The following is a 25,770-nucleotide window of genomic DNA, read 5'->3' on the forward strand; positions in this document are numbered from 1 at the left end:
GAAAAGAAAAATAAGCCGAGATCCCTGACCTTCGCATATGCATTGGAACATTTGGAATTGGTGGCCAAGCCCGCAAATTTACAACGATCGCCGTTGTCAACTCTAATTCGTCACTTGGAAAGTCCAATAGTGACTTGGACGTCGATGAAAGTGGTAACGCACAATATAGCGATATCTTGGTAACCTTGAAGCGCCCCGAGATAGAGCGTAGACGACAAGACGATCGAATTTCAACTCAAAACAGCGTGAAGTGTAAGCGGCTCGCTTGGTCAGCCTTTTAGAGTTATCGTGGCCTAACTCAAGCATATTGCACTCTTCAGTATAATTATGAAACAAGTCTCGGCCTGGTGAACTCATCAGTCAGTCTGTGTCACCCACCGGTATTATCCTTTTTCCAACGCTCTTGAACCATGTCCCAGGCAGGGTTTTTTTTGTTTATAGAGTTTATTTATTTATTTATTTTTAAAAACGACTTGATTGGTATCACACATCAACCGCTCGGGCCCATTGACTGGTATACCGCTTCAAGCGCACCGTGAAGACATCTGTTGGGCACCTACAGTACGACTCTAAAAGTTGTAATCGAACCAACCACGAAAGAGTAAGCCAGGCTGCATCCCTTTGCAAAGACCAAAAGACGTCGCGAGAACGTTCACGCACATGACCACCGTCAAATATCAACGGGAAGCTTTTTGGCAACATTTCAGCTAATTATAGAGCCAAAGACTCATAACCTCTTTTGCCATTAACCAGCTACTACTGGGATCGCGGACATGGACCTCTATATGAGCCGACAGTTGCTAAGCTTGCTAAGTGTCAGGTGGTGCGGTAGAGCGTATTTCTTCATAGATTGACATGATGCTTCGATGCGCAGTAACGGATTTGTCAACGCAAAAGTGAACAAGTCCAAGCGCTTGGGATTCGGGAGGAGCTACTGCTCGTGAGTCCTCAATGATGATTATCCTTCGTATGATCCTCCAGTGTCGGGAATGACGTGGACCTACCATGGCAGGTTTTGCCAGAACCCACAAGGACAAGTTCGTATTCGGGCTGAACAGCGTGTTGAACAAACAACGATCTGTTACAAACATATTTGACCATCAAGCCCAGCCATGACAAACCGGTGGGTTCGTATCTTCGAACTAGAGAGCATCAAGGGGAAATAAAACACCAGACAAGTCGCATTCGCAGAGCCAACAAAATAGGTCTTGTTGTATTGCACCGTAAGGTAGTTTTAGAACCCGCCATGGACTCGTTGGTCAATGGTCTTGTACTCATAAACCAGACAGCCAACCGTGATGTTGCCTCCAACTCCATCGTTTTGCGAACACTGGGTGAAATCGTTCCACAACAACCCAGAGCAATTTACGTCCTGCCGTCCTGGGATTGGGAAGTTGAAATCCGCCTCCATGGTTTGTTGATAGCAGCCATCTTGCCAGTATACTTGGAAAAGGTACGGCACGTTGTTGATGGTATACTTCTCGTTCCATAGCCAGGTCGAGTTGTCGCTCGCGTGAACCGTTTGCCGGTCTGGTATACAAACAAACTCGTGTATCAGCTTGTTCAATACCCAGTCCTGAACTTTCATATGATAATGTCCGAAATAGTTCAGCGGATAGCAGCGGCGCTCGCTGACGGCATTTGCTGGAGGCGTGATGAAGTATGTGTACAGACCACAGCCAGACCCGGCCGATGCTTGATACGCCATGAGATCTTTCGATGCCCCATTGTGCCCACAAACTGAAGAAAAACCTTGAAAGATTTCGGTACAACCAGCATGTACAGCGCATGGAACGCCTCTAGTTGTTGGATTATACGCAAGGTCGATGGTGTAACCGTCTGCAGCGGGCGTGCGATCAAATGACCAGTCGAAACGCGGGAGGGTATTGGAAAGCATGTCTCCTGTAGTGTTGACCGTCCATGATACGGACTCATGGCCGTTGTACTTGCCCACCTCATCGCAGAACTGTGAATAGACGTTGAGTGTGCCCGAGAAGACGTCGAAGGGGATGCCAGAAGTATAAGTGGTGTTGCACGTGGGATCTGCTACGATGCTTAATGGCAAAGAGAGGACGACGACGAACAAGGTAATCGCAAAATGCTCATAATCCATGGCGGCTAATGTGAATCTAGAAGCTTCCTGGTCTCGAGCAGTCGATGAAGTTTAGCTGGTACTTGAAGAGCCACGATTAACAAAATTTTGGCAGGTCATCCTACATTATCTTAACTGATTTCACTGATGTCACTAAATACTCGGTGGCCTTATAATATTCGGATTTTGTTATTATAATTTCGACAGTCTTACATGTGGCAGCCGCGATGGAGAAAGCCTGCCAAAACGCGACTTCACGGAGACATCTATTGGCTCTCTCCTGGCGAAGTAGAAGGAGCGTCCAAAGTAACACAACGGGAAAGCCAATCATCTACTAAACAAACTTACTGAGCCATTCGTTTTAGTCTGTTGGCATGAATAAAAACACTCATCATACCGTCATACGTGATGGTCGGGGGTAGCTGCATGTCCGCATCTGTTTGTTAGAAAAAGTGTACGTGTTTTGTTACATTCGTGTCCGGTCCTGGAATGGATATTAGAAGATGGTGACACGCAGTCTGCAGTTTGGAGAAACACGCCATGATTTCCTACATAGATGACCAGGTGACCCAAACATGTATCTCGACTTCACCAACTTCATTTCTGCAACATGTCCAGCAAACAGTTGCATCACGGTAACACTACTCACCATGACCCCTGGACCAATGCAGATTACATAACAAATCAAATAAGGAGTGGACACATCGAGACACGTCGAATGAGATGGCACAAAAGTGACGATTGAAACATTATGACAGGCATTCTGGAGTATTGGATTCTGTTAACGATGAAAGGCCCAGGCGGCAAAAGACATGAGACATTAGACGACAGTGGAGCCACAGACTTTACGCCAACCAGTGACTGCTGAGATCTATTTCTCCGAGACCCTCCACTATGCAGATCGGTCCCTGTAGCGAGGTACTGTATGTACAGTAGTGGAACAACACTACCGCTCTTTCTTCAATAGCCCACGTAATCACTTCTTGGAAGGGCAATTCAATTCAGGTTTCTCATGGTCGCACCCATTCTTCTTGTATGCTGTATATACAGTGATTTGTCCATGTCAATCTTTTGGGATTGACTTTGGTGCTTGCTCCGCTTTCCATTGCTGTGCGGCGAACCAGTTCAATTGGCCATCGCCATACACACACACGTATACATACATCTTGTACATACAGACATCCATAGGTACAGCGCAAAGCACGGCCCCTACAGTACGCTTACAAGCCCAATACCGTCATCGCGGCGTCGCAACCTACGCATGCCACCTCCGGCAGCTCGACACACTAAATCTCCATGAATGGCATCGTCAGCTGTTATTCCGCAACCCAGCCATGGAGGCGGCAACCTGGGCGGCGCGATAGGCCCGCGCAAGATCTTGCCTTCGGCAAACATCGAATCGCCGCCTTCACCTCCCGCCACAGAAACCGACACGGAGACGGACTCGGAAACACCGTCCGCACGACCGGGCGCTTCGTGCATCGACACCAACGTGTCTCTAGAGACGAACAGTGAGCCCGAAGGCGCATCGGTCATATCGCCCGTCACCTCGCCGCCGTACTGGCTGCAGCGCCACTCGAATCATGCGCGGTCGACGTCACTGACGTCGGTGAATTCGATACCGACGGGCGGGATCACGATGCAGGATAATGAAAACAGCAGCATAGACGAGAGAAACCATGCGTGCTGGGCCAAGAGCGTAGAGGTCACCGACTATGTCGTAGTCAACGGCAGTGCGACAAACATCGGCGCATTCGTCGTGTGGAATATCCGGGTCGAGACTCTCAATGTGAGTGTGGAAAGTCTTTTTTTTCAAGAGCATAGAGCCAAACAGAGCACAATCTGCTCCATTCTTCCCAGACGAGTTGCTGATCCCATGGTAGGGGAGCTTTATGAACATAAGAAAACGATACTCCGAGTTCGACGATTTCCGTTGGCGATTGATTCGCACGTTTCCAAATTTCGAGGCAGCCGTGCCCGAGTTGCCGCCCAAAAGTCTCATATCCAAGTTTAGGCCCAGATTTCTCGAAAAGAGGAGGGCCGGCTTGCAGTATTTTCTCAAGTAGGCAGACTCCATCGACCAAACGATGTCCATGAAGCTGACTGCGGTGTAGCTGCATTATGTTAAATCCTGAGTTCTCGGGATCTCCTGTGTTGAAGGAGTTCTTGTTTTCTTGATCGACTACTGTACGACTTAATACGATCTTATGGATACATTCGAGATATATGGAATGGATAGGACAAGGGAGATATAATGCTAATTCTGGTTAATCGCAATTGTACAGAACAGGTGCAGGGCGCTCAACTTTAGTTCGCTGTCTATAGTTACTAGTACCGGTAGTATATGTACAAAAGAGACATTACATATGCATAGATGACCCAAGCTGTCTTCCCTAGCAATCGATCTTCGTATGCATGTGTACTTGTCAATATAAAACAAGATATCCGTGTGATGAGTGTAACTGCTGTCATGAATACAACGCCTCGCGCCTTGGGCTCGCCATCTATCCGTACGCTGAAGAAGCTCGAGAGCAGAACGCTATGCCCCACCGTCCCAAATCAACTTGCACAATGCGCAAAAGAACCCTTCAGCCAGTGCTGTTCAAGAAGCTCAAGTAGCAGTTCCAGCCGATGGAGATGAAGTTGACAAACAGGACCCGGTGGTGGAGCGGGATGAACTTGAAATTGACGAGCTGCACGAACGGCCAGATCAGGTAGTTTGTCTGCAGGGCGGGCAGGTAGCTCTTTTCGAGCTTCTCCTTGGGCGAGCCGCCCTCCATGACGGCCATGCTGGACAGGAAGATACCAATGAACGTCGGCGCGAAGAGGCCCTGGTCGCAGGCGACGCGCGCCACAATCTCGGCGTTCTTGTTCTTCAGCACGACCTTGCGCTGCAGGAACTTGAACCAGGTCGTCGCGGCCGGGCCGAAGACGGCTGTATTCAAAAGATATCAGCATGGAGGGGTATTCATAAGTGCTGGAGAGGAGGAGGAGGAGGAGGAGGAGAAGAAGAAGAAGAAGAAGAAGAAGAAGAAGAGGAAGAAGAAGTCGCAGAACGGGAGGTGGGAGGTAAGGAAAAGAGACATACCACCACCGTACAAGAACATGCGTCCTGTTCGGGCGAGCTCATGGTTCTCGATGCCCTTCTTCTCCACAAGTTGCTGCGCTGTGATGTCTCCTGTCGCGAACAGGACAGCTGTGGTTATGCTCTGTGTGAGCAGTGGCCGGGAGGCCAGCCTTGCTTGGTACCTTCGGAGTCACGAGGTTAGCCATTCCAGAACTTGTCGACTCGTAAACGCGAAACACTTACCAACGAAGCATTTTACCGTTTTGGCCGCTTCAGGAATGTATACTGAGTTTGGTGCGAAAGTCAATTAGCTGGTCCCTGAACCGGTGTCAGAAAATAGAGAGATGTTTGGCGCGCCGGGTCACAGGTGTGATCTCATAAGTGGAGACAAGGTGGTAACTTGTAGCTTGGCGGTCAGAGAGTCTTGTGTGAATCAGTATAGACAACTTTCGACTGGAGCCAAATCCAAACATAATGGGGGGTTTTTTTTTTGGGGGGGGGGGGGGGGGGGGTGGAGGTGAATCATTTAATGTATCACTGAAATGAACATTCGATTTAAGGAAACTTGTAACTTAGCAATATTCAAGGATACGAAAGTTCCCGAGTGCTCACGGGATCAATTGGCAAATCTGCTGTGACCTCATTTTGGTTGAAGCTCTGATACATTTGATCTCGGGGAGGCCCAGTCAAGCTTCCCCGACGTTGGGTTGCCGTGGGGGTTTCTGGGGCTAAGTGTAGTCAGGTTCATCGCTCCGCAACCCCAGTCAATTGGATAGGGGAAACAATAAAATTGTCAAAGCTTCTCAATAGGCATGCAGCGGGCTTTTTTGCAGTGTCGACGCAAAGCATATTGGCCATAATAGTCACACGCTCCTGAGCTTATTCTAGACATTTTCAGACAACAAGCTATGCCGCAGTTGGTTTTACATAGTCCGGCTGTTGCGACCGGTGGTTTGGTTAGTTTGGTGCCCATGCTCTGCGGTGTTGTGATCGAGTATCACAACTCATTTCTATCTCTATAATGTGCTTCACCACTCTTTGGCTGAAGTGCTTGTCTGGGTGATTCCATGAAGCCCTCCAACTCCATCCACTCGGCTGCAAACCCCGTAACGATCTTGGCCCAGTCGTTGACCGTTTCAATATCCAAATGCTCGCCATCATCATCCATGTTATGCCAGACCTTCGGAAATGGGGTAGGAATAATATGTAAGATAGGCACCCCTCTGATTAGAAAAGGGATATGGTCATCCTCGATATATCCCCGGTTGAACTGATTTGGCACCTTTTTGGACTCGGAGAACCAGGGCTTCGCTGACGTGGTCTGCAAGAGACCAACCACGCGCATGCGGTGTTCTATCTTGGCCATTGCTTGGTAGGCCCAATGTGTGCTTTCAAAATACGACGGTATGTTGGGATTCGGTGCTCCCAGAAGGTCTACCAGCAGAAACATATTTATGGCCTGGATAGGCGTCTGATATGCTGACATGGAAGGGTAACGCTGCGAGTCCCATGTCTCCGCAAGCGCCCTGGCGCCATAGAGGGAATCTGTCGAGCTCCATGTCTCCCAGGCCTCCTCGCCGTCTAACAGGATGATCTGGACGCCCTTATCTTCCTCGAGCCCAGAGCCAGCATCGCCATTGTCCTCCATATGTTTCCACTTTTTCGTCAGTGCCGCATCTATGCTTCTCGCCACGTGGAGGAGCATAGCACACGGTGCTGCACTGTCGATTGCCCCAATGAAGCCTTCCGGGTTGTATAGGCTATCATAATGCGCAGCCAGCGTCAAACGCCCTACATCACCAGGTTGTGCCCATGGTGGGTCGCGCGTGAATACGAGGCTCGTAAATGGTATCTCTCGATCGCCGGGACCGGGGACCTTGGAGGTAGAGTTGTGCCAGTCTATCCGCCAATCCGGAAGATATTTTCTGAAGAACTCGACGAAGTGTCGCTGCGCAGTCTCCGACCCAGGCGTCCCAGGTACCCGGGGGATCAGAATTGGCGCGAGTAGTGCGCCGGAGTGTATCTCGAAATCCCCGCCGCCGTCGGGGATGCTACGCAATGTGTCGTCGGACACGGTCTCGTACGCGCTGGAGGCACCGGGGAACAAGGCGACGAGGAATAGCAGGACAATCAGCCTAGCCAATAGCCATTGGCCGTTGTCATTTGCCCAGCACATGACAATTGCCGACGGTGACCAAGTAACACTGCAGCGGCATCAGAAAGTCAAGACTTGACACTGAATCTTGCTGCCATCTAACAAAACACCGGCAACATGACAAGTTGGCCAGAATTGAATTTAGTAACTTCACATCGCTGCGCGCCAATGAAACGCGCTGCGGCATGTGCCGTAATGTAAGTGGCTTCCCCACGTTTCAAAGGGTCCAAGGGCCCTATACTCTGGCAGGGCATGAGTGCTGCAGCAGGGTAGTTTGAACGGCTTGGGACCACATTCAGCTTAACATATTTATTTCCGTGATTTAAATCAAACCTTTTTACTTTCTCAGCACGTTCATTTCAAATATTCTTATCATCATCAGCCACCAAAAAGCACTTGCACGCAACTTTTTATCCAGCTCCCCATTCTTACTGAGAACCTGTCTTCCTTCCCTGCTTATCATCCTATCCCCATAATTCCGTGCTCTTCATCTACTATCACCAGTTCCTCAGGCCAGAATCCGGTCGGGATATATCGAGCAGCATTTCCCTATCACCCAATGACCTCGGCCACGAAGTTGAGTGAGCGAGGACATCGAGCTCGGTATGACAGAGTGTTCATTATAAACGGTCAAGTGATCAAAGAAGCAGGACGCTCCATCGTAACCCATCACGCTCCATCGTCAGTTGCTTCTCTCGTTATATCGTGTCGTTTCGTGACCTGCCCACCCCTAGTACCATACGACCATCTCCTCACTCAACTTACCTTCCTTTTCCAGCTTGGCCAGTAGGACCTTGATGCGCGCGACGAGAGCCTTGCCATACTCGGGCCCCAGCGGAGGCGCAGGCTTGGCCAGGTCGGATCGCAGCCAAGGCACCGGCCTGATACCGGCGGCAGCCTTCATAATGACCTCAGTACCGGCGTCGTCGTAGCCGCCACCCAAGGTCACGGCGATTGGCAGCTTCGAGTAATCCTTGCTACCCAGCTCCGAGTCCGCTGCCGGCGACTGATCCCCCTTCAAGATGGCGGGGATCTGGGTCGCACCGGACTAGGGAGTCATGGCAAAGTGAGTAACTACGTATAGCCATGCATGTTAGCGCCAGCTCCCCGAGCTCTTGATATGGTTGAATGATGAGATGCTCCACGGACTGTCGTACTCCGGTTTGAGACAGGCAATAACACTCTCCCCGATCTTCTCGGTTCTGCCGCATAATATCACCGGAGCACCCATCTTAGTCACGAAGCCATGGGTGGTTGACCTCGAGATGTAAGGATGCTTTACGAGTCCCGACAATCGACGCAGACGAGTCTGCCTGATGGCAAGCATATGTTCAGTGTATATGTTTAGTTGCATAAAGTTAAGTCCGCAGCACGACGAAGATAAAAAAGTGTAGTTGATTGCTGTCGTAGTAGGGAGTCTCTAATGCGTAGCATAATGCATGCTTTAATTTTGACTTTTCTTGGCCACGGTCAGACCATGGATGACCCCTCGTCTTACTCCAAACCAGGGCATGAAGTAAGATAAAGAAGCCCAGCGTTGAAGAAACAGAATCGTACCAGCCCATTACTGTGCCACTTTTACCACAACACATGTGAAGGTCATTGTTTGCAATTCAAGATACGTGCATCCTGCTCGGGTGCCCTACATTCGATTGAGTCGGCCCTTGGTCGCAAAAACAGGCATGAAACTACCATGGTAAAAACGCATGCAGGATTCGGCGATTCTAGCTAACTCCGAAGTTAATCGGTCTTTGGACATTAACCCCCAATCAGACCTACTGCACGCTTGTATCAACCGAACCGTGACTAAAATATTATCCAGGTAGAGCAACAGAGGGTAGGACTTCCAAGATGAAGTTATGGGCTTCTCTCCGGGTTCGACATGGGCTTAACGGGCTTACGATGGAGCTTGGTGATTCAGCATAATATTCTTGGCAGGTTCGAGGATAAGTATAAAGACGTTGGGACACCACTCAGGAATCAAATGGAAGTGATCTAAGAATTGTAGAACATATTTACAAACATCGGCACCACAGCCTTACTTCGTATCTTCGCATCTTCGCATATTTCTTCGCAAGCACTAACCTATTACCACCAACGAACAAATACTATACATCACCATGACTGGTAACGTCTGGTTCATATCCGGAGCCACCTCTGGCTTCGGGAAACACATCGCCCTCGAAGCGCTGTCGCGAGGCGACTCCGTAGTCGCGACGTCGCGCACGGCGACCTCTAAACTATCCAACCTGGCAGACCAAGGCGCGCTGCTGATCGACCTCGACGTCACGGCCCCCGACGCCGAGATCAGGTCTGCTTTCGGCCAAGCCGTCGCCAGGTTCGGCAAGATTACCCACTTCATCAACGCCGCGGGCTACATCCTCGAGGGGCCCGTCGAGGGTGCCTCGTCGGACGACATCGCCAAGACGTTCAACGTCAACGTGCTGGGCAACATGAACCTGTCCCGGCACGAGGTTGCCCTGCTCCGCAAGCAGGGCAAGGGCGGAGTGATCGCGAACTTCGGGTCCCTGGCGTCCTGGAGCGGAGGCCCCGCGTATGCGTACTACTGCGCTACAAAGTGGGCTATCTCAGGGTTCACAGAGTCGCTGTATGCCGAGGTCAAGGAATTTGGTATCAGCGGGGTGGTGATCGAGCCGGGCTACTTCAGGACGGGCTTTCTGAACACGGATGGTGGGAACCGGATGTTTGTCTCAAACTCGCTCGAGGAGGAATACAGGGGGACTAGCGTTGAGCATGTCAGAAATGCGCTGAACGAGTTTGATAACAACCAAGCAGGCGATGTTGTTAAGGGGTGCAAGGTGATTGTGGACGTATTGACAAGGAGCGGAGTTGCAGAGGGAAAGGAGATTCCCATGAGACTACCGCTCGGGCCGGACACTATCAAGGGAATCCAAGATAAGATTGCGCAGACCAGCGAGTTGTTAAAGGAGTGGACAGACGTTGTCAACTCGACAGACCATGACGATGTAAAGAACGCATAGCTGTCGGAGCGTGCGGCAGGAGAATTTCTTGACCAAAAATATATAGTTGCAATACCTTTGACCATTCTCGGTACACTGTGGATTGGTATTGCGCAAATCAATCACGTTTCTTGTAAGTATTTGTGGCTGCATCACAGTACGATCCTCTTCATTTATCTATCTCGTCTAGTACTGTAACGATAGACACAAATGCTACAAATCTTGATTTGTTGAAAACCCTTAACGCCTGGCACAATGCTGATACGGTGCGTCTCCCCTCACTGCTCCACGCACGCAGGATTTTTTTCTTTTTAGTATCCGCTACCTGGGCTTACCAACACTCCCGAAAAGCGGCCTCTGTTCGTATTATAATCTCGTATTTGGTGAGTCGCTTGGACTGCTGAATGTGGTATGTTCGAAGAAACCGTCCATCTGGGACAAGACCATCCGGCCTTTATGGGAGCTTCCTATTGGTAGTCATGAAACCTTCAAAAGGCAAACTCCGTTAGGTTTTGGTTGCCACCTCCTATAGCTCTTTCTTTCCATTGGCTTTCCCATTCGCAGCTTTTGCCTCTTGGAGTTTTCGTTTGTTCTCCTGTTGCTTTTCGTATGGAATTGTCAGGGCATTGATACCAAGGAAGTTGCAGATACTCGTAGTCACCAAGTATGCCCAACGGAAATATACGACTGCCGAGAAGATGAAATATCCGTAGAGGTAGAGAAGTTCGTTCTTGGCGGATATCGGCTCGAACCCAAGCCGAGGCAGGTTGGCCAGGATAGCTCCTCCGACAAGTGGTGCGAGCATGACTGTCCAGTAGGGAAAAGGCTGCCTGGTGAGATGGGCAAGGATCATCTTCGTTGTCATGCGGCCGAAGACGAAAGACATGGTCAAGCAAAATAGCACTAAATGATTATCCTCCCTCAAAGTTGTGTATGGCGAGTATAACCACGCCCCAATAGAGAAAGTGTATACTGCCATGGGCGTCCACTCGAGGAAGACTGGCAGCACAGGAAGATTGTTCTTTCTGCGAGCTTTCACAACGTTGAGCACGCAGAAAGGAACATGGCCAATGAAGAGCGAGCCAACAATGATCAAAATCCAGATGTCTCGGATCGAGTGATCGCCAATCAGATGATCATATCCGAGAAGGTTCTTGGACCCTACCAAGTCAACGATGGGCTGGGTCCAGATTCCGGGTCCATAGATTCCGGAGAGCGCCATAACGGCACATGCTATGAGTAGACCTTCAGTCGGTCCGTTGAAGTAGCCAAGATAGAGAGTGTGTGTATGGTATGTCTCCCAAGTCGAGAAGAACATAGGAAGGCAGGGCACTAGTGCGGTGAAGACGCCGGATTTCGATGTGCCCAGAGCCATGGCAGCTGTTTCCAGCAAACTAGCGAGTGTACAATTCAGGGAGTCGATTCCATGGTCGAAGAGTTCCCCAAGGCCGCTAGAGGTTCCCGTTCGCCGCGCTTGCTTGCCGTCAATGTTGTCCATGGTCTGATACATGAAGAGACCGAAGGCAAAACTAAGATAAAGCCATGAAGGACCCTACACAATCGGGATCACCCAGTCAGTCTCTGCTCTGCCTCGAAAAGGGATTTTCATGAATATTTACAGGCCCCACTAGGTCTGGCATGAATATCACGAGCAACCCTATATTCCCCAGTATGAAGAAGAACCCAATGAGGGTCACCATGTTCGGCGCAAGCCATAGCGGAAGGAGCTCGACGAAGGCGTTCCACTGTCACTAGTCTTAGCAGGGTGCTCCTTTTCAAACCAGTATCCGGTCAGATGCTCATGCATACCCAGTGCCGTAATATGTAATTCGAGACAGGCGATTTGTCGACGGCGGAGTATTTGTATGATTTGAGGTGGATGAGGGCATCATCGGAGATGCATTCGGCGACGGCTTTTCCTGCGGTTGGTAGGCATGGTTAGCATGAGCACACGACTCTCCGGCGTTTTGGCCCCCTTGGATACTGTGCCAAGACAAGTGTACATACTTTGACTTGCTGCCATCTTGCCGCTGTCGTAGAGCCTGAAGTGGCGGCTTGCCGCGGTGGTCTTGTTCGTATCGTACTCAACCGACTCCTATAATTGGGACCCGCACAACTAACTGTAACGTGAGCTTCACGTGGTGGTCGTTTCCCAGAAGTCGTGGTCGCCGTTTCAAGAGGGAGGGGTTCTGCTGAAAGGGAAGAGAGGCTAGTCGACGTTACTACGCCAAGTGCAGCATTATGAGAGGCGAGGTGAGTTGTTTGGTGTCTTGTACACGAGCGCAACACCCAAGACTTTGAAAGGCAGACGGTGAAGTTTTGGTTAAAGTCGACTTTCTAGGGTCCACGCCGGCGTAGTGGAGACCGAGGACCGACTCAGAGTCTAAACCGTAGTCACGATTTTGGCCTCATTCAAACCAGGGGCTATGAGGGGTTCTACCCAGCATTGGATGGAAAATCAAGCAATGAGAACTCTATTTCAGGAGCATTTGTGCGACTGGTAGCAGCTATTTGCGCCAGCCAACGGGATGCTTTGCCGCTGTCACAGCTGCGCAGGTACTGATCTGAATGGTAGGGACAGGGGTCTCCACTCCAGTCCAGTCCAGTCCAGTCCAGCACAGCACCTATGTAGGTAGGCATGTGAAAAGAGTCCCTGGATCATCACGGACTATCAGTCAATGATTACTCACCCAGTCCGCAAAGTACAACTTCAATCAATCACAACTTTATCAACTATTCTTGCCGTGACTCCTAGTAGCCGGTCGCAGTCGTGTAACTTGTATCTACTTTGATCGTAGACTCTGTTTTTGGTCCACCCGACCGGCCTTCTCGTAATCGTTGTGGAAGCAGTACCACCGACGAAATATAGTTGTTGACGCCAGCGTGGTCAACCATCGTTTCCTGCGCAACGAACCATGGGTTGCGAGTCGTGTATCACTTTGATAGTGCAATGTGTTGGCGAACGCTGTCGCCACATACCAATGTACCCTCTGCAGTAATATATTCTATTAAGGTGAGCGTTATTGCTTCAATTCTGAGTGTCGGCTATTCAGTCTCAGTGTGCCTCCGCAAATACTATGCAAACCTTACCGCCATACATGACAACTCCGGATCTAGAACCAACAGTCTTCTTTTTGTCCATAGGACTACATATAATTCACAACGCGCCTCGTCCTGCATTACTTCCTGTCAATGATCTAATGTGCAAGTGCTAAAACTCCATACGCTAATGTTCCAAGAGATTGTGGTGGGCTGCCGCCGTTTGATGCTTAAAACATTGAAATAAGACAACTAATGCCCCATGTCAAATGATGCTGTACAAGCCGCCCAGCTTGCACCAATACAGATGATTATAGCATGATACCGAAGCCGAGGGCAACGCTGGCAGCCAGCGCCAAAAGACCTCCTATGTTGAAGGCCTCAAGGTTGGAACCGCTGTTCGGGGAAGAGGTCGCAGTCGCGCCACTGCCATCAAGACCAGTATAGATGGCAGCACCAGTTCCCGAGGCAGTGCTGCTGCCTGTGGCTGTTGAGCCGGCCGATGAAGTCGATGTGACGTTGACTTTGGTAGGGTTCTGAGCACCACAAGGGTGGTCTTGTCGGCAATCACTCGAACACCCATTGTCTGATCCACATGCCTTAACACACTGGGTGCCCCATTCTGTGCAGGTGAAGTATGGCAGTGTTAGAGAGTACTCGGAGACGTTCGGCTGTAGGTTGTTGCCACACAGGCATCCATAAGTGAGGGTTTTCTGGGTTCGAGAGTTAGCAACGAGCACTCGTCGAATTCATGGTAGTATAAGGAACATACAGGGTCACATGTGTTGATCAAAGTTGTGCCAGGGGTGGTCTGTTTGCAGATGATTGGGCATGTGGTCAACTCCTGCTGGCACCAACTGTTTCTCGTAGATAGCGAGACACTATCGGGATCAATGTAGTAATCAGCACGGACAGCCGAGGCAAGCAGAGTAACTGCTGCCAGAACGCTGGTCTTGAGCGAAAGCATTTCGTGCGTCGTATTTTGGTTTCGAGGTGACGAAGGCGATATTATTATTTTAAAACTGTAAAAACCAAAGCTTAATGAGTAAAGTTTATTGGTGAAAATACTGATTGCCTTGGGGCCCTGAATATCCCAGGACGGCAGACAGAATCATGACTTACCAAAGTCTGATCGTCCAAGCGGATCGATCAAGAGTATTATATGATTTGGCGTATTAGTGAAAATGTATGGCTCAGGGAGTTTTTTTCAAGAAGTCAATTTTGAAGCTCAACAACCACCAGTAACGAATGCTGGAATAAGATATGCAAAAGGGTAAAGAGCAAAGAGAGGCAGAGGAAGCTCTGAACGGTTCCGGGGTCCCAACGAGAAAAGAGCTGGTTACTTTATAAAAGGGAGCTCAGGACGCCATCCCAGCTTCATTAGTGCCAATTGAGATATGCTCTGGCAGGGGTTGGGGAGGCATCGACCCGGCTAACCCGCAGCCACCGGAGAGCTTGCTGCGGGCTTCCAGTGGACCTAAATAAAATGATTGGTGAGGAACTATTTGTTTTCTGGTTCGATGGCAGGTCCCGAATGGTCCTACCAGGATGCTGAGATATGCGAGATGTACGATGATGGGTTTTCTTGATGCAGGCGTCGGTCTATTCTGTTTGCCTTTACGGGTGTGGAGTTACCGCTGAAAGTATCACGAGGACCCCAAGACCCTACTCGATACATAGACTTTGCTGAAATCTAGTCTCACTCTAAGAGAGCATCGGCGTACAGCAGAAGCTAACCTAGTAAGTAGCCCAACTATTGTCCCAAGAAATTGGCCGAACCTGGCAATTTGGATATGCCACTATCATGGCATAGCGCAAGCACCCTAGAGCCCCCAAATCATGTCACCCACGGCCAAGTATGGTGAATGTTAGGGACATACTAGACATAGTACTGCAGGGCTCCAACATTACACGCAATCGTCGCCTTGGAGCCATGCCTGCAGAAATTCTATGCCTTCACGTGGACGGCTTGAACATGCTGATTTAGTCAAGCCATGTATCGTTTGGCGTCTCGAACTGGTGGGACGTTTTTGTTGTTCTGGAGCCATGAGTGAGTGGGAGTGGAGACCCCTTATTGGACGAGATGCTAGCCGAGCGCCCCAAGACAGAAAACAATACGAAAAAACCTCTAGCCATCACCATCTTTCGCCGCCTCCAAGAAGGGATGGCCCTCGTATCCAAGGGCTCTAAAGCACGTTGTGCGTCAGTCCGAGGCAGTAGTGATGCACCTTCTCAGGGAGACTTTCGCGAGATGGATCGTCGGGCTGTAATCGGCTGCATATGAGAGACTCTTTATCTGCGGGACTTGCATCTCAAGTCGGAACATGGATAGGTTACGAGGGTCTTTAGGAATGCCTGCCCACCCCAGCCTAGATGCCACCAAGAATGTATTACTCCAACCTCGCAATCAAACCAGCCCATATTCGAGTCCGGCACTGATAATATCGCTTCATTTGTTCCTTGTTAGGGCAAATTGGTATTCATCATCCATGAAACACTAACAGAACCATGAAATCGTTGATCTCAAAGACCTCGAAATAGGCTCCATTTAACCTTAACAATAAAGAATTTCTGGACCTGGTGGTGATAATCCTGCTAAAAGTCTTGCCATCTCCCCCACAGTCAGGGGGTCGGACGGTGAGATACTGGGATCATCCATCGCCGGTCACAGCTAGCTGCAGCAATCTTAGCACCTTCGGAACTTCGCAAGCTGCATGGGTGGACCCATGCAATCAGTGAACTGCTCGTCGCACTTTACATGGGGGGGGGCACCAACCTCAACAAATGAAGCTATCGCCATCGTGCGGGACTCTAAAACCTTTACAAAAGCGACAAGCAATGTCGCATGAAGATCCCGGGATTTATCCTCGGAACCTCTCCACGTGTATGAGGCGCAGTGCTCATGCTTTGTAAACGCCAAACAATAGGCAGGGCTATCAAGGATGTCTTAGAGCCCAAATCGGTATCACGACCACCACTCAGGTAACAAGAACATTATGCGTGTTTCTATGTCACGAAAACACACTTTTGAAATATATAGACTTGAAATAGACGCCAACCTGTGGAATACGTAAAGGTTGTGGTCAGTCCATTCTCATAGAATGACAACGGTGGCAATGATTTACTCCGCAGCCAATACTGTTATCGTTAGGGCCCCGACTGGAAATAGTAGCGATGTCGCCGAGCAGCGACGTACAATGTATGCTCGAGATTTCGACGGATTGGCACGAGATAATAAATTATACACAGCTCAGCAGCACATATATTACTAACGATGGCGCGATCTCCCTCGCATTCTCAGAGCGTATTTCTAAATAATCAAGTAACCTTACCAATGAGGCGTAAGGAGAGGAGACAGAGCGCAAATCTCCATTCCACGAAGCACAATGCTTTTCACCAAGACTCGAACTTCATTTCAGGCAGCACTCGATGTCCAAAGAAATGTAGATGCATTCTTAAGCTGATATGGTACCCCGGCGACGAATTTCTAATGAATATGCTATATCTGGAGGCCTGATTCGAGACTATTGTGATTATTCCGTTCAATTTCATGAGCTTTGCCAGTAACCTCTTTGCGATCCACGTGCCGAGGCGCTAGGCAATTCCAGGCAAGTATTTGTGATGTCCAAATAAACAATGTTGCGATTTAGCCAAGTATTTATTGGACGGAAGTGTGCAAAACTTCAAGAGGACCATACTGCCTAAGGTATATGGTGCTAGAGTTGTCAGGATGGCCACAGCTCAGGTGAAATCGCTGTACAGGGCACGGCTTTGAACCTCTTTGTGAGTAAAATGGGGATGATGATCCACACTGGTGGGTAAGTTACCATTGTAAGTGCGGATGGCTGACTAGATACTCTGCATGCTCTCGGGGTATGCATTGAGAATCCGAAATAAGCATGAAATCCTGGGAGCAGCAGTGCCTACTATTTCCGGGTTGGCGATTTTCTAATTATTGAACAATGATGATTTTGAGTAGTCGAGGTTTTGACATAACTCATGGACGACATTGGTGGGTGTCTAAACGATTTGAGTGTGCTGCTTTGGGATCTTGAAATTACCATGGGTAGTGTAGTATCAATCGATCTATTGTGAGCGCGAACTTATGACTCGACTTAGAGGCATACGAGATTCTTACTATATGCACATATGCCAGCATAGTGATTACGACTCGTTTCCAGCGGTCTACTAGAAAATACATTCGATACTGCTAGAAATATCGAGTCATGTATAAGAGAAAAGAAAAAAATGTAAAGATAGAAAGGTAGATAGCCTGTATAATCAATAGCCTGGGCGTGATGATTCAACGAGAGGCAAACTCAGGGTTGTAATCAAGACCGGAAAACGTCTGCCATGTCTTTTCCAAGACAACAAGCCATATACTCAAGAAACTAGAAATAACGTAGCGAAAACTCTATGATCTCAAACATGCTCCAAAAAAAAAAAACGCTATCATGTTCATGGTGGAATCCAAGTTAACTAAGCCCATGTCACAAACCTCGGCCGCGAGTGATCAAAAGCCGAACAGACTCAAGACTATTTTTGCGAAAGTGTAAGTGCATTTCTCCCGTAGATTTTTCATAGCCACGCACATACCTTATCAAGGCGTATCCGCTACTTAAAACCCCCGAGAACACTTACCCGAAGACCAAGCAATCGCTGCGTGGTTGGACCCAGATGGGGGCGTATTTAGGTGTCTCACGTCTAGTATAGTTCGGCTAAGCAAACTATAAGAACAGTGGTCACTAGTAAATACTCCAATATCAACAGAAAGATTCGACCAAATCCAATTGAGATAGTTGTAGAACATCAGTTAACGTATCATGAAGGACAATTCTTCAGCTCAGTTACTTTGCAAACATTTGGCAGGTGTCATTCATGTTCTATCTAGCAGTTGCACCAGCATCCTGACGTAATGGCTCGCAAAGAATGACTATATGCAAGTACAACGCACATCGCGCCTAGCGTGTGCAACGCCGACCTCCGCATTTCTCTATGGAACGAGGATTGGCTACTGTAGGTGATTCAGATATAGCCAGGTCCAAGGTTATGTCTATCTGCCACCAACATGCATGCCACTATGCAAAAGCAAAAGCTACTGTGAGGTGCCGACATGCTCGATGATCAGAGTTCGCTCCACCGAAGCCCGTCAGTTGCAGTTGAGGATCCAAGACGGGGACGCGCAACCGCATGTGGGTAAACATAGTTCATTATAACCATTGGAAATCCCGACACACCCCATGTACAGACGTGGCTTCCCTGTAACGCCCATGGACTGGAGTGAGCTGAGTTGAACTTGACCTACGGCTCGCTGCATACGAAACACTGCCACTATGAGAGACTTTTCGTACATCGAACAGTGGTTGCAAGGAGAGGAAGACACTCAAAGCCGGAGCAGCACAGATCATGACTTTGAGAAGATCCAATTTTGGCAGGAAGTGACACTTCTTGAGCTGGGAGCAACAAAAAAGAGACCGACAATCCGTCAGAGAGTCCGCAGCCTCATCAAACCTCCGCCAGTCGAGCGTTTCCCTGCCCTAGCCATGCTATACAACGGCGAGTGCGTGACGCTCACGCCAAAAAGCACCCCAGATCCGTTCGTTGTGAAAGCTCACAGAAGATACTACATGGTATGTATCAATTATCCGGATGCGATGTGATTATAAATTGACCGAGACCTAGACATACACTGCGGGTAACAGAATTGAGATAACGGTCTCGAAGTATCTGACGGATTTAGAGAAAAACATACATGTAAGAAAAACAGTGGTCTGGTACGTTCATCGCTGCTTTATGATCGAGCCAAGCTTACACCAAAATATCAGGACGCCACCGCCCAGCACTGAACATTCAGCAGATCTCTGGGCACCTGAGCTTCACGCAATCAGGGGGCGATGGTACATATACTATGCGGCAGCTAACCCAGCCCGGGGCAACGAAAGCCATCGGATGTATGTTTTAGGTGGTCCTTCAGCGACAGACGACCCGACCCAGGGACAATGGGAGTTTTTGGGCCGCATCCACGGTATGCCAGACCAGTGGGCTATTGATGGCACTGTTTTCGAGCTGAACAACGCGCTGTATTTTGTGTACTCGGGTTGGCCTCTCGATGACCATAGCAATTCGGATCTGACCCAACAGCTTTTCATCATGAAGCTTGAGGATCCCACTATGGCAGGGAGCGAGCCAGTCATGATTTCCGCACCTGAGCATCCTTGGGAGTTTACTACCGATAACAACGGTGCGCACGGTATCAATGAAGGCCCGCAGTTCCTGAAGTCACCAGATGGCAGCTGGAAGGGTATTGTATATTCGGCCGCCGGCAGCTGGACTCCCCGGTACAAACTTGCCGTGTTGCATTACAATGGTGGAGATCCATTGAACCCACGCTCATGGCCAAAGGGCCAACAGCCACTGCTGGAGTCTTCGGGTCACGACAAAGGACCCTGGGGCCCAGGGCATGGCAGCTTCATCAACATCGGCGATGAGACGCTGTGCATCTTCCACGGCACTGACCGGGAGGATGAAGGCTGGGAGAACAGGAAGGCGAGGTGCCAGCGTGTGATGTTTACAGAAGTTGGACCCTATATGGGCCACACCTGTGGACATGCTGAATCGGAGAAACAGCCGAAAAAGGGGCTGGTGGATAAATTGCGACGGCGACTCAGTAAGCAGAAGGACGAAATAGTGCCAGACAAGAAGGCAAATTCTTTGAAGGTATTGTTAGGAAATTGTTAGGGATATCCAATGGATCGATGCCGCGATGAATAAGGATGACTCTTCTGATTAGACGGTCAAATTATTTGCGTATACTTGGATTACACAGGCCCCAGCGCCGGCTGGACCTTCAATGGTATCTCAATAGGTAATAGCAAGATGACTGCTTTCAACACCCACGAAGCCACGGTCCCAGTGGTGAGGTGACCTCCCCACTCAAATATCATACGAACACGTGAAGTATCATTGTTTTCTCAGTTGATCACTTCCTGGATCAGCTCATACTTTCCTTTTTCTTTCCTTCTTTTTTGGTGAACACTGGTAGAGGTGGCCACGTTCAGGATACACCATTAATCATGTTACCGCCTCTAATTCCTCCAACGCACTGAAACACAACCCTGGCCTTGCCCGCTGCAGTGAGAACCACGAGCTCGCAGATGTGTATCATGCCATCTGTGCAACAAATTCGCGCTTGGGTTGACATGTTCCAAAATAATTTAGTTTGATTCTGAACTCTTATCGCCACACAACCTTTGTAGGCACCGGCGAAGTAAGTCCTCCCTGTCGTGGACTTGACTTGGTTCAACGGCATCCCGCGAGTTACAAACCGCTTGAACGAGCGCGAATGCCTCCGCACTGGCCGACTGCGGATAACCCCGAGGCTCCCCTTAAAAGTCGATCATGCCGAATTGATACAAGGCATGCTCGAGGGAGCCTTTTGGCATCCGCGGTCGATTTTCCAGAAGCGGCCAAGGCGGTTATATATAGGTGATCATCTAACCTGAAGCATATATATCTCGCCTCTCCAGAATTGATCGGCTCTTGATTTGACTGACAAATTCCTCGACCTCAATCTTGACAATATGCTCCCCGGGCACAACCACCAAGCCAAGGTAGCGGGATGTCATCTCAGCTGCCACGGTTTCCGACTCCACACTAGCCGCAGCTTCAAGCAGCTTCTGCTGGGATGGCTGGCGGTACTCATGGGTGAGCGAAAGTACAATATTGCTTTGCTGCGAACCAGATCAGTACGGGCATGCCCTATGGTGGTAGCCAATCGGATCATAGGAGAGGACCAACCGGGTCGGTACACTTGAAGGTGCCGACAAACAAGCGGGCGTCAGTAGTGTAGACTCGCAAAGTCTTGTTGATCAGCGACTGTAGATATGCTTCAGCTTCGGCCTTCTCAGGACCGGCGCTCGGCACATATTGCTGGTGCGCGATCGATGGTTCGGCCATTGTCTCTTCGCTTATCTTGCAGACTCGTTCACCTCTAGGCTCGCAGTCAGACCGAAAAAGCCTGCTCTCGTGTTATTCATGCAGTTCTGCGAACAATTTGATGACCGGCGCCGGAAAAGGTACTGACTGGCCCAGTCACGGGTGGTTCTGGCGTCGTGTTGGCGGGGCTCATCAGCGATGTGCCCCCCCCCCCCACCTGGGCGCCCCCTTTGGGTCTGCCGGGTCTGCCGGGTCTGCCGGGTCTGCCTGGGCCTGTCGCGATCCACGCGCTAAAAGGTCGTCATCGTCATCAGATTCCAGCGCCCAGCTCCAGCTTAACTACAGGGTGGCACCGGTAGGCAGAAGCAAGTAGGTAAGCAAACAATCACGAAAGTCTGTCTGCCTTGACTTTTTGTTCACGTTCACCCTTCAAGCTCGACTGACTGGCAAACGAGCACGCGACTCGACACAGCAGTCATGTTCCCTCCTTCGTACATGCCATGACCACGCGCCTTACCAACTGACATTTGGTTGCACGAAAGCGTCCGTAGACGCCATCCACCGCCATGGGTGTGAACGGCCTCTGGACCGTCATCCAGCCCTGCGCGCGCCCGACCAACCTGGCCACCCTGAACCGCAAGCGCCTCGCCGTCGATGCCTCGATCTGGATATACCAGTTCCTCAAGGCCGTGCGCGACAAGGAGGGAAACGCCCTGCGCAACTCCCACGTCGTCGGCTTCTTCCGTCGCATATGCAAGCTGCTCTGGTTCGGCATCCGACCCGTCTTTGTCTTCGACGGCGGCGCCCCTGCGCTCAAGCGCCAGACCATCAACACCCGGAAGAAGAGACGGGAGGGCCGGAGAGAAGATGCCGTGCGCACGGCGGGAAAGCTGCTCGCTGTGCAGATGCAGCGCATCGCCGAGGAAGAGGACGACAGGCGAAGACGACAGAGGGAATTGGAGAAGGATGGAGTCGCAAGGCCTGACGTCGACGAGCCGCCCGAGGAGATCCCCGATGCTGATAAGCTCGTCTATGTCGAGGAGATTGGCATGAGCCAACAGGAGCGGCAGAAGAGTAGAAAGTTCTTCAGGCAGGATGCCTACCATCTGCCAGACATGCACACAAGCATCGAGGGAATGGGAAAGCCCGACGATCCTCGAATCATGAGTGTCCAAGAGCTCGAGGAATATGCTCGGCAATTCAACAGCGGCGAAGACATCAACCTATATGACTTCAGCAAGATTGACTTTGACGGCGAGTTCTTCAAAAGCCTGCCGGCTGCAGATCGGTATAATATCCTCAACGCCGCGAGAGTTCGTAGTCGCCTGAGAATGGGTCTGAGCAAGGAGCAGTTGGAGGACATGTTTCCCAACCGCATGGATTTCTCAAGATTTCAAATTGAGAGAGTTCAGGAGAGAAACCGGCTAACGCAACGACTCATGAAAGAAGCTGGCATGACAGGCCTCGACCTCACTATCAATGGCGGGGCTCGTATTGCTGGAGAGAAAGACCGCGAGTATATTCTTGTCAAGAACGACGGTGTCGAGGGTGGCTGGGCGCTTGGTGTCGTCAGCAAGGAAAAGGACGTGGGACAAATGCATAAACCGATCGACGTCGATGCACTAGAGTTTCAATACCAGACAAAGCAAGAAGACGACTGGGAAGATGAGGATGATTTCGAGGATGTACCTATTGAGGGTGTGAATCGTTTACCAAAGATACCAACTCATATTCGTGAGGCTGCTGAGAGGCGGCAACAAGTATATGAATCAAGCCGAGAGGGCGATGACAATCTTTCTGCTATGGAGGATGGTGACGAGGACTCGTTGTTCGTTCAAGACCCCTCGACTCAAATTGACAGTCTGTTTGAAGCTGGAGAACAAGATAAAATAGTTGATGACGAGGAGGAGGATCTCAACCGGGCCATCGCCATGTCATTGAAGAACCAACATCATGCCGAGTCTCCAGCTGAAGAAGAGGATATGGAGTTTGAAGATGTACCTGCACCAGCTTGGAAGCAAAAAGCTGCCGAGCAACCGAAGCCGGTCACGTCAGCAAGCGGCAGTATAATTGCGCATATTGTCAACAACCGTGCAAACGCAGCTGTTCGGAAACGGGGGCGAAGTGATGCGGGAGAAAGTGAAGATGAGGCTGATCTTGGGGCAGCTCTGTCAAAAGCAAAGAGAAAGAAACCCATGGCACCCCCTACGAAGCCTACGTTCACACCCTCTGTTCAGAATATGCCAAATCCTTTTGGCGGCCCGTTACCATTTGAGAAGCTGGATTGGAAATCCAGCATCTTTGCAAAGAAGGTAGAGAAGCAAGGACCATCTCCGGCTGGGAAGTTCAATGAAACGCGGTCTGATGATGAACTCGCTGGAGGCTTCGTGCCAGAAGATGATCTCGCTGGCGGGTTCGAGAGGGACGAAGACCAGGATGATCAGGATACGGAGGCACCGCGTCCGCTTCCCCCGTGGATGGAACAAAAAGAATCAGATATCCGAGAGTCCATGCGGGTGCAACGGCAACGAGAAAAGGAAATCAATGAAGAAGACCGAGAAGCAGCCATGGCAGAGGAAAAGCGACGGCAAAGGGAAGCAATCATCGAGATTGAGTCTGATCAAGATGACAGCGATGTAGAGTTCATTGACGCACCACCACCACCACAACTGCAAGCAAAAGCTCGGCTGTCCCCGGCCGCGTTGACTGGAGTCAGTTCCTCAACGGCAGATCCTCAAGCATTGCAGGATGGCGAAATGCCTGCCAATGCATTCGGTGGCGAAGCATCGGTCGATCATAGAACCGAAGATGAGGCACTGTCCGATGAAGAGAAACCTCCCTCACGCCAGCCATCTTCGTCTCCTGACCCTGATTTCGAAGAAGTTGATGTTTTAGGTTCGATGGAGCAGGACGATGATGCACAAGCTGGAACCCCCGAGCCAACATCGGAAGAAATAGAAATTTCGGATATGCCAGTAGAGAATACCACCTTGAACCAAGCCGTTTCTCCGGAGCCGACGTTTGAAGATATCCCCTCAGCTCCTGAGACCCCTCACGCTTCTGCCAAAGTCATCCTGGACGAAAATGGAGACCTTGTCATTAATGATAATGTGGTCGAGTTCGAAGGAGAAGGAGGAGGAGAAGAAGAAGATTACAGTGATCCCGAAGATGAGGAGCTTCTCGCACAGATGGCAGAAGAGGCCGAGGAGCATGCTCGGTTTGCCAGCGAGTTAAATCACAAATCAACGAAGGAGAATATCGAAGTCTATGAGCAAGAGCTGAAGGCGTTGCGAACACAGCAAAAAAAGGATCGGAGAGATGCAGATGAGGTCACGCAGATTATGATCACCGAGTGTCAGGCTCTATTACGCTTTTTTGGTATCCCATATGTTACAGCGCCAATGGAAGCCGAGGCGCAATGCGCAGAACTTGTGCGGCTTGGTCTGGTTGATGGTATAGTAACTGACGACTCCGATACATTTCTTTTCGGTGGAACACGTGTCTATAAGAACATGTTCAACAGTAACAAATTTGTCGAATGTTACTTAGATAATGATCTGGAAAAAGAACTTTCACTGTCTCGCGAGCAACTTATCGCCCTTGCCCATTTGCTTGGGTCTGATTACACCGAGGGTCTGCCAGGTATTGGTCCGGTCACTGCAGTCGAAATCTTGTCCGAGTTTCCAGGCAGAGAAGGGCTCAACGCTTTCCACGACTGGTGGAAGGATGTGCAAGTCTACAACCGTCCCAAGGAAGCCGATGCAGATTCCCCCTTTCGAAAGAAGTTCCGCAAGTCTCAGGCCACTAAGCTCTTTTTGCCCCTTGGTTTTCCGAATCCCGCTGTGTTTGACGCTTATCTCAAGCCTGAAGTTGACAGCGACCCCGAACAGTTCCAGTGGGGCGTGCCTGATGTCGACGGGTTGCGCCGCTTCCTCATGTCTACCATTGGCTGGAGTCAGGAGCGCACTGACGAGGTGCTGGTTCCCGTGATTCGTGACATAAACCGGCGTGAGGCGGAAGGCACCCAGAGCAACATTACCAGGTATTTCGAGGGCAGCGTTGGCGTTGGAGCTAAAGAGGCGTTCGCACCGAGGCAAAGAGTGCAGACAAGTAAACGTATGGTAAATGCCGTGAACAGGTTGCGTGCCAACGCAACTGTTGAAGGTCTGAGCGAGGAGGCCCCGGTGCAAGTTGGCCAAGGCACCCCCGCCGGAGGAAGAAAACGAAAGCCGCGGAATGCAACCGTAGCCCAGGATGGGGACGAGGGAGCAGAGGCCGGCGAAGATGACGAAGACTACGACGATGGCACTCAAAAGAGCAATGCTAGACAAAAGAGGAAAGGCACAGGTCGAAAGGCAAAGGCTTCTTCATGAACATGAATATCTATCGTGCGAGGTGCACGACGAGCTATTAATAATTCAAACAGTGAATTCTATTGAGAGTATGTAGAAATCATAAGTATCTTACTCCTGACTATTTACTCGCACAAGTATAATCTAGA

General features: G+C 50.0%; 11 protein-coding genes across 11 annotated transcripts; 4 read left to right on the top strand and 7 right to left on the bottom strand.

Moving 5' to 3' along the window:
• Positions 1–1,234: 1,234 nt before the first annotated feature.
• On the bottom strand, positions 1,235–2,113 carry BKA67DRAFT_532952 (uncharacterized protein; the record flags this gene model as incomplete). Its single annotated transcript, XM_046099627.1, has 1 exon — positions 1,235–2,113. The coding sequence occupies one exon, from the start codon at positions 2,111–2,113 to the stop codon at positions 1,235–1,237; it is 879 nt and encodes a 292-aa protein (XP_045961995.1).
• Positions 2,114–3,032: 919 nt separating this feature from the next.
• On the top strand, positions 3,033–4,464 carry BKA67DRAFT_556262 (Phox homologous domain-containing protein). Its single transcript, XM_046102149.1, has 3 exons — positions 3,033–3,881; positions 3,976–4,154; positions 4,207–4,464. The coding sequence occupies exons 1-3, from the start codon at positions 3,393–3,395 to the stop codon at positions 4,268–4,270; spliced, it is 732 nt and encodes a 243-aa protein (XP_045961996.1). The 5' UTR covers positions 3,033–3,392; the 3' UTR covers positions 4,271–4,464.
• BKA67DRAFT_601201 (uncharacterized protein) lies at positions 4,465–5,654 on the bottom strand. Its single transcript, XM_046105328.1, has 3 exons — positions 5,403–5,654; positions 5,181–5,341; positions 4,465–5,027 (listed from the first exon to the last, which is right to left on the bottom strand). The coding sequence occupies exons 1-3, from the start codon at positions 5,411–5,413 to the stop codon at positions 4,681–4,683; spliced, it is 519 nt and encodes a 172-aa protein (XP_045961997.1). The 5' UTR covers positions 5,414–5,654; the 3' UTR covers positions 4,465–4,680.
• Positions 5,655–5,664: 10 nt separating this feature from the next.
• On the bottom strand, positions 5,665–7,647 carry BKA67DRAFT_556264 (uncharacterized protein). The gene has a single exon (XM_046102150.1). The coding sequence runs from the start codon at positions 7,333–7,335 to the stop codon at positions 6,157–6,159; it is 1,179 nt and encodes a 392-aa protein (XP_045961998.1). The 5' UTR covers positions 7,336–7,647; the 3' UTR covers positions 5,665–6,156.
• Positions 7,648–8,044: 397 nt separating this feature from the next.
• BKA67DRAFT_656008 (uncharacterized protein) lies at positions 8,045–8,545 on the bottom strand (the record flags this gene model as incomplete). The annotated part of the gene is made up of 2 exons (XM_046106864.1): positions 8,045–8,362; positions 8,534–8,545. 2 exons carry the CDS (start codon positions 8,543–8,545, stop codon positions 8,045–8,047), a joined length of 330 nt encoding a protein of 109 aa, XP_045961999.1.
• A 419-nt stretch (positions 8,546–8,964) lies between these two features.
• BKA67DRAFT_197574 (uncharacterized protein) lies at positions 8,965–10,597 on the top strand. Its single transcript, XM_046095396.1, has 4 exons — positions 8,965–9,010; positions 9,137–9,274; positions 9,323–10,428; positions 10,486–10,597. Exon 3 carries the CDS (start codon positions 9,435–9,437, stop codon positions 10,314–10,316), a length of 882 nt encoding a protein of 293 aa, XP_045962000.1. The 5' UTR covers positions 8,965–9,010; positions 9,137–9,274; positions 9,323–9,434; the 3' UTR covers positions 10,317–10,428; positions 10,486–10,597.
• Positions 10,598–10,821: 224 nt separating this feature from the next.
• BKA67DRAFT_643720 (CDP-alcohol phosphatidyltransferase) lies at positions 10,822–12,744 on the bottom strand (the record flags this gene model as incomplete). Its single annotated transcript, XM_046105828.1, has 4 exons — positions 12,303–12,744; positions 12,105–12,214; positions 11,915–12,040; positions 10,822–11,847 (listed from the first exon to the last, which is right to left on the bottom strand). Exons 1-4 carry the CDS (start codon positions 12,316–12,318, stop codon positions 10,822–10,824), a joined length of 1,278 nt encoding a protein of 425 aa, XP_045962001.1. The 5' UTR covers positions 12,319–12,744.
• A 901-nt stretch (positions 12,745–13,645) lies between these two features.
• BKA67DRAFT_656011 (uncharacterized protein) lies at positions 13,646–14,301 on the bottom strand (the record flags this gene model as incomplete). The annotated part of the gene is made up of 2 exons (XM_046106865.1): positions 13,646–14,047; positions 14,107–14,301. 2 exons carry the CDS (start codon positions 14,299–14,301, stop codon positions 13,646–13,648), a joined length of 597 nt encoding a protein of 198 aa, XP_045962002.1.
• Positions 14,302–18,406: 4,105 nt separating this feature from the next.
• BKA67DRAFT_197622 (glycosyl hydrolase) lies at positions 18,407–20,230 on the top strand. The gene is made up of 3 exons (XM_046095397.1): positions 18,407–18,964; positions 19,017–19,108; positions 19,160–20,230. The coding sequence occupies exons 1-3, from the start codon at positions 18,668–18,670 to the stop codon at positions 20,070–20,072; spliced, it is 1,302 nt and encodes a 433-aa protein (XP_045962003.1). The 5' UTR covers positions 18,407–18,667; the 3' UTR covers positions 20,073–20,230.
• Positions 20,231–20,827: 597 nt separating this feature from the next.
• On the bottom strand, positions 20,828–21,290 carry BKA67DRAFT_656013 (uncharacterized protein; the record flags this gene model as incomplete). Its single annotated transcript, XM_046106866.1, has 2 exons — positions 20,828–21,064; positions 21,132–21,290. 2 exons carry the CDS (start codon positions 21,288–21,290, stop codon positions 20,828–20,830), a joined length of 396 nt encoding a protein of 131 aa, XP_045962004.1.
• A 314-nt stretch (positions 21,291–21,604) lies between these two features.
• BKA67DRAFT_556277 (uncharacterized protein) lies at positions 21,605–25,712 on the top strand. Its single transcript, XM_046102151.1, has one exon. The coding sequence runs from the start codon at positions 21,836–21,838 to the stop codon at positions 25,640–25,642; it is 3,807 nt and encodes a 1,268-aa protein (XP_045962005.1). The 5' UTR covers positions 21,605–21,835; the 3' UTR covers positions 25,643–25,712.
• The last annotated feature ends 58 nt before the right edge of the window (positions 25,713–25,770 follow it).

The sequence above is a fragment of the Truncatella angustata genome (genome assembly GCF_020726525.1).
Source record: "Truncatella angustata strain MPI-SDFR-AT-0073 chromosome Unknown BKA67scaffold_2, whole genome shotgun sequence".
NCBI lineage: Eukaryota > Fungi > Ascomycota > Sordariomycetes > Amphisphaeriales > Sporocadaceae > Truncatella > Truncatella angustata.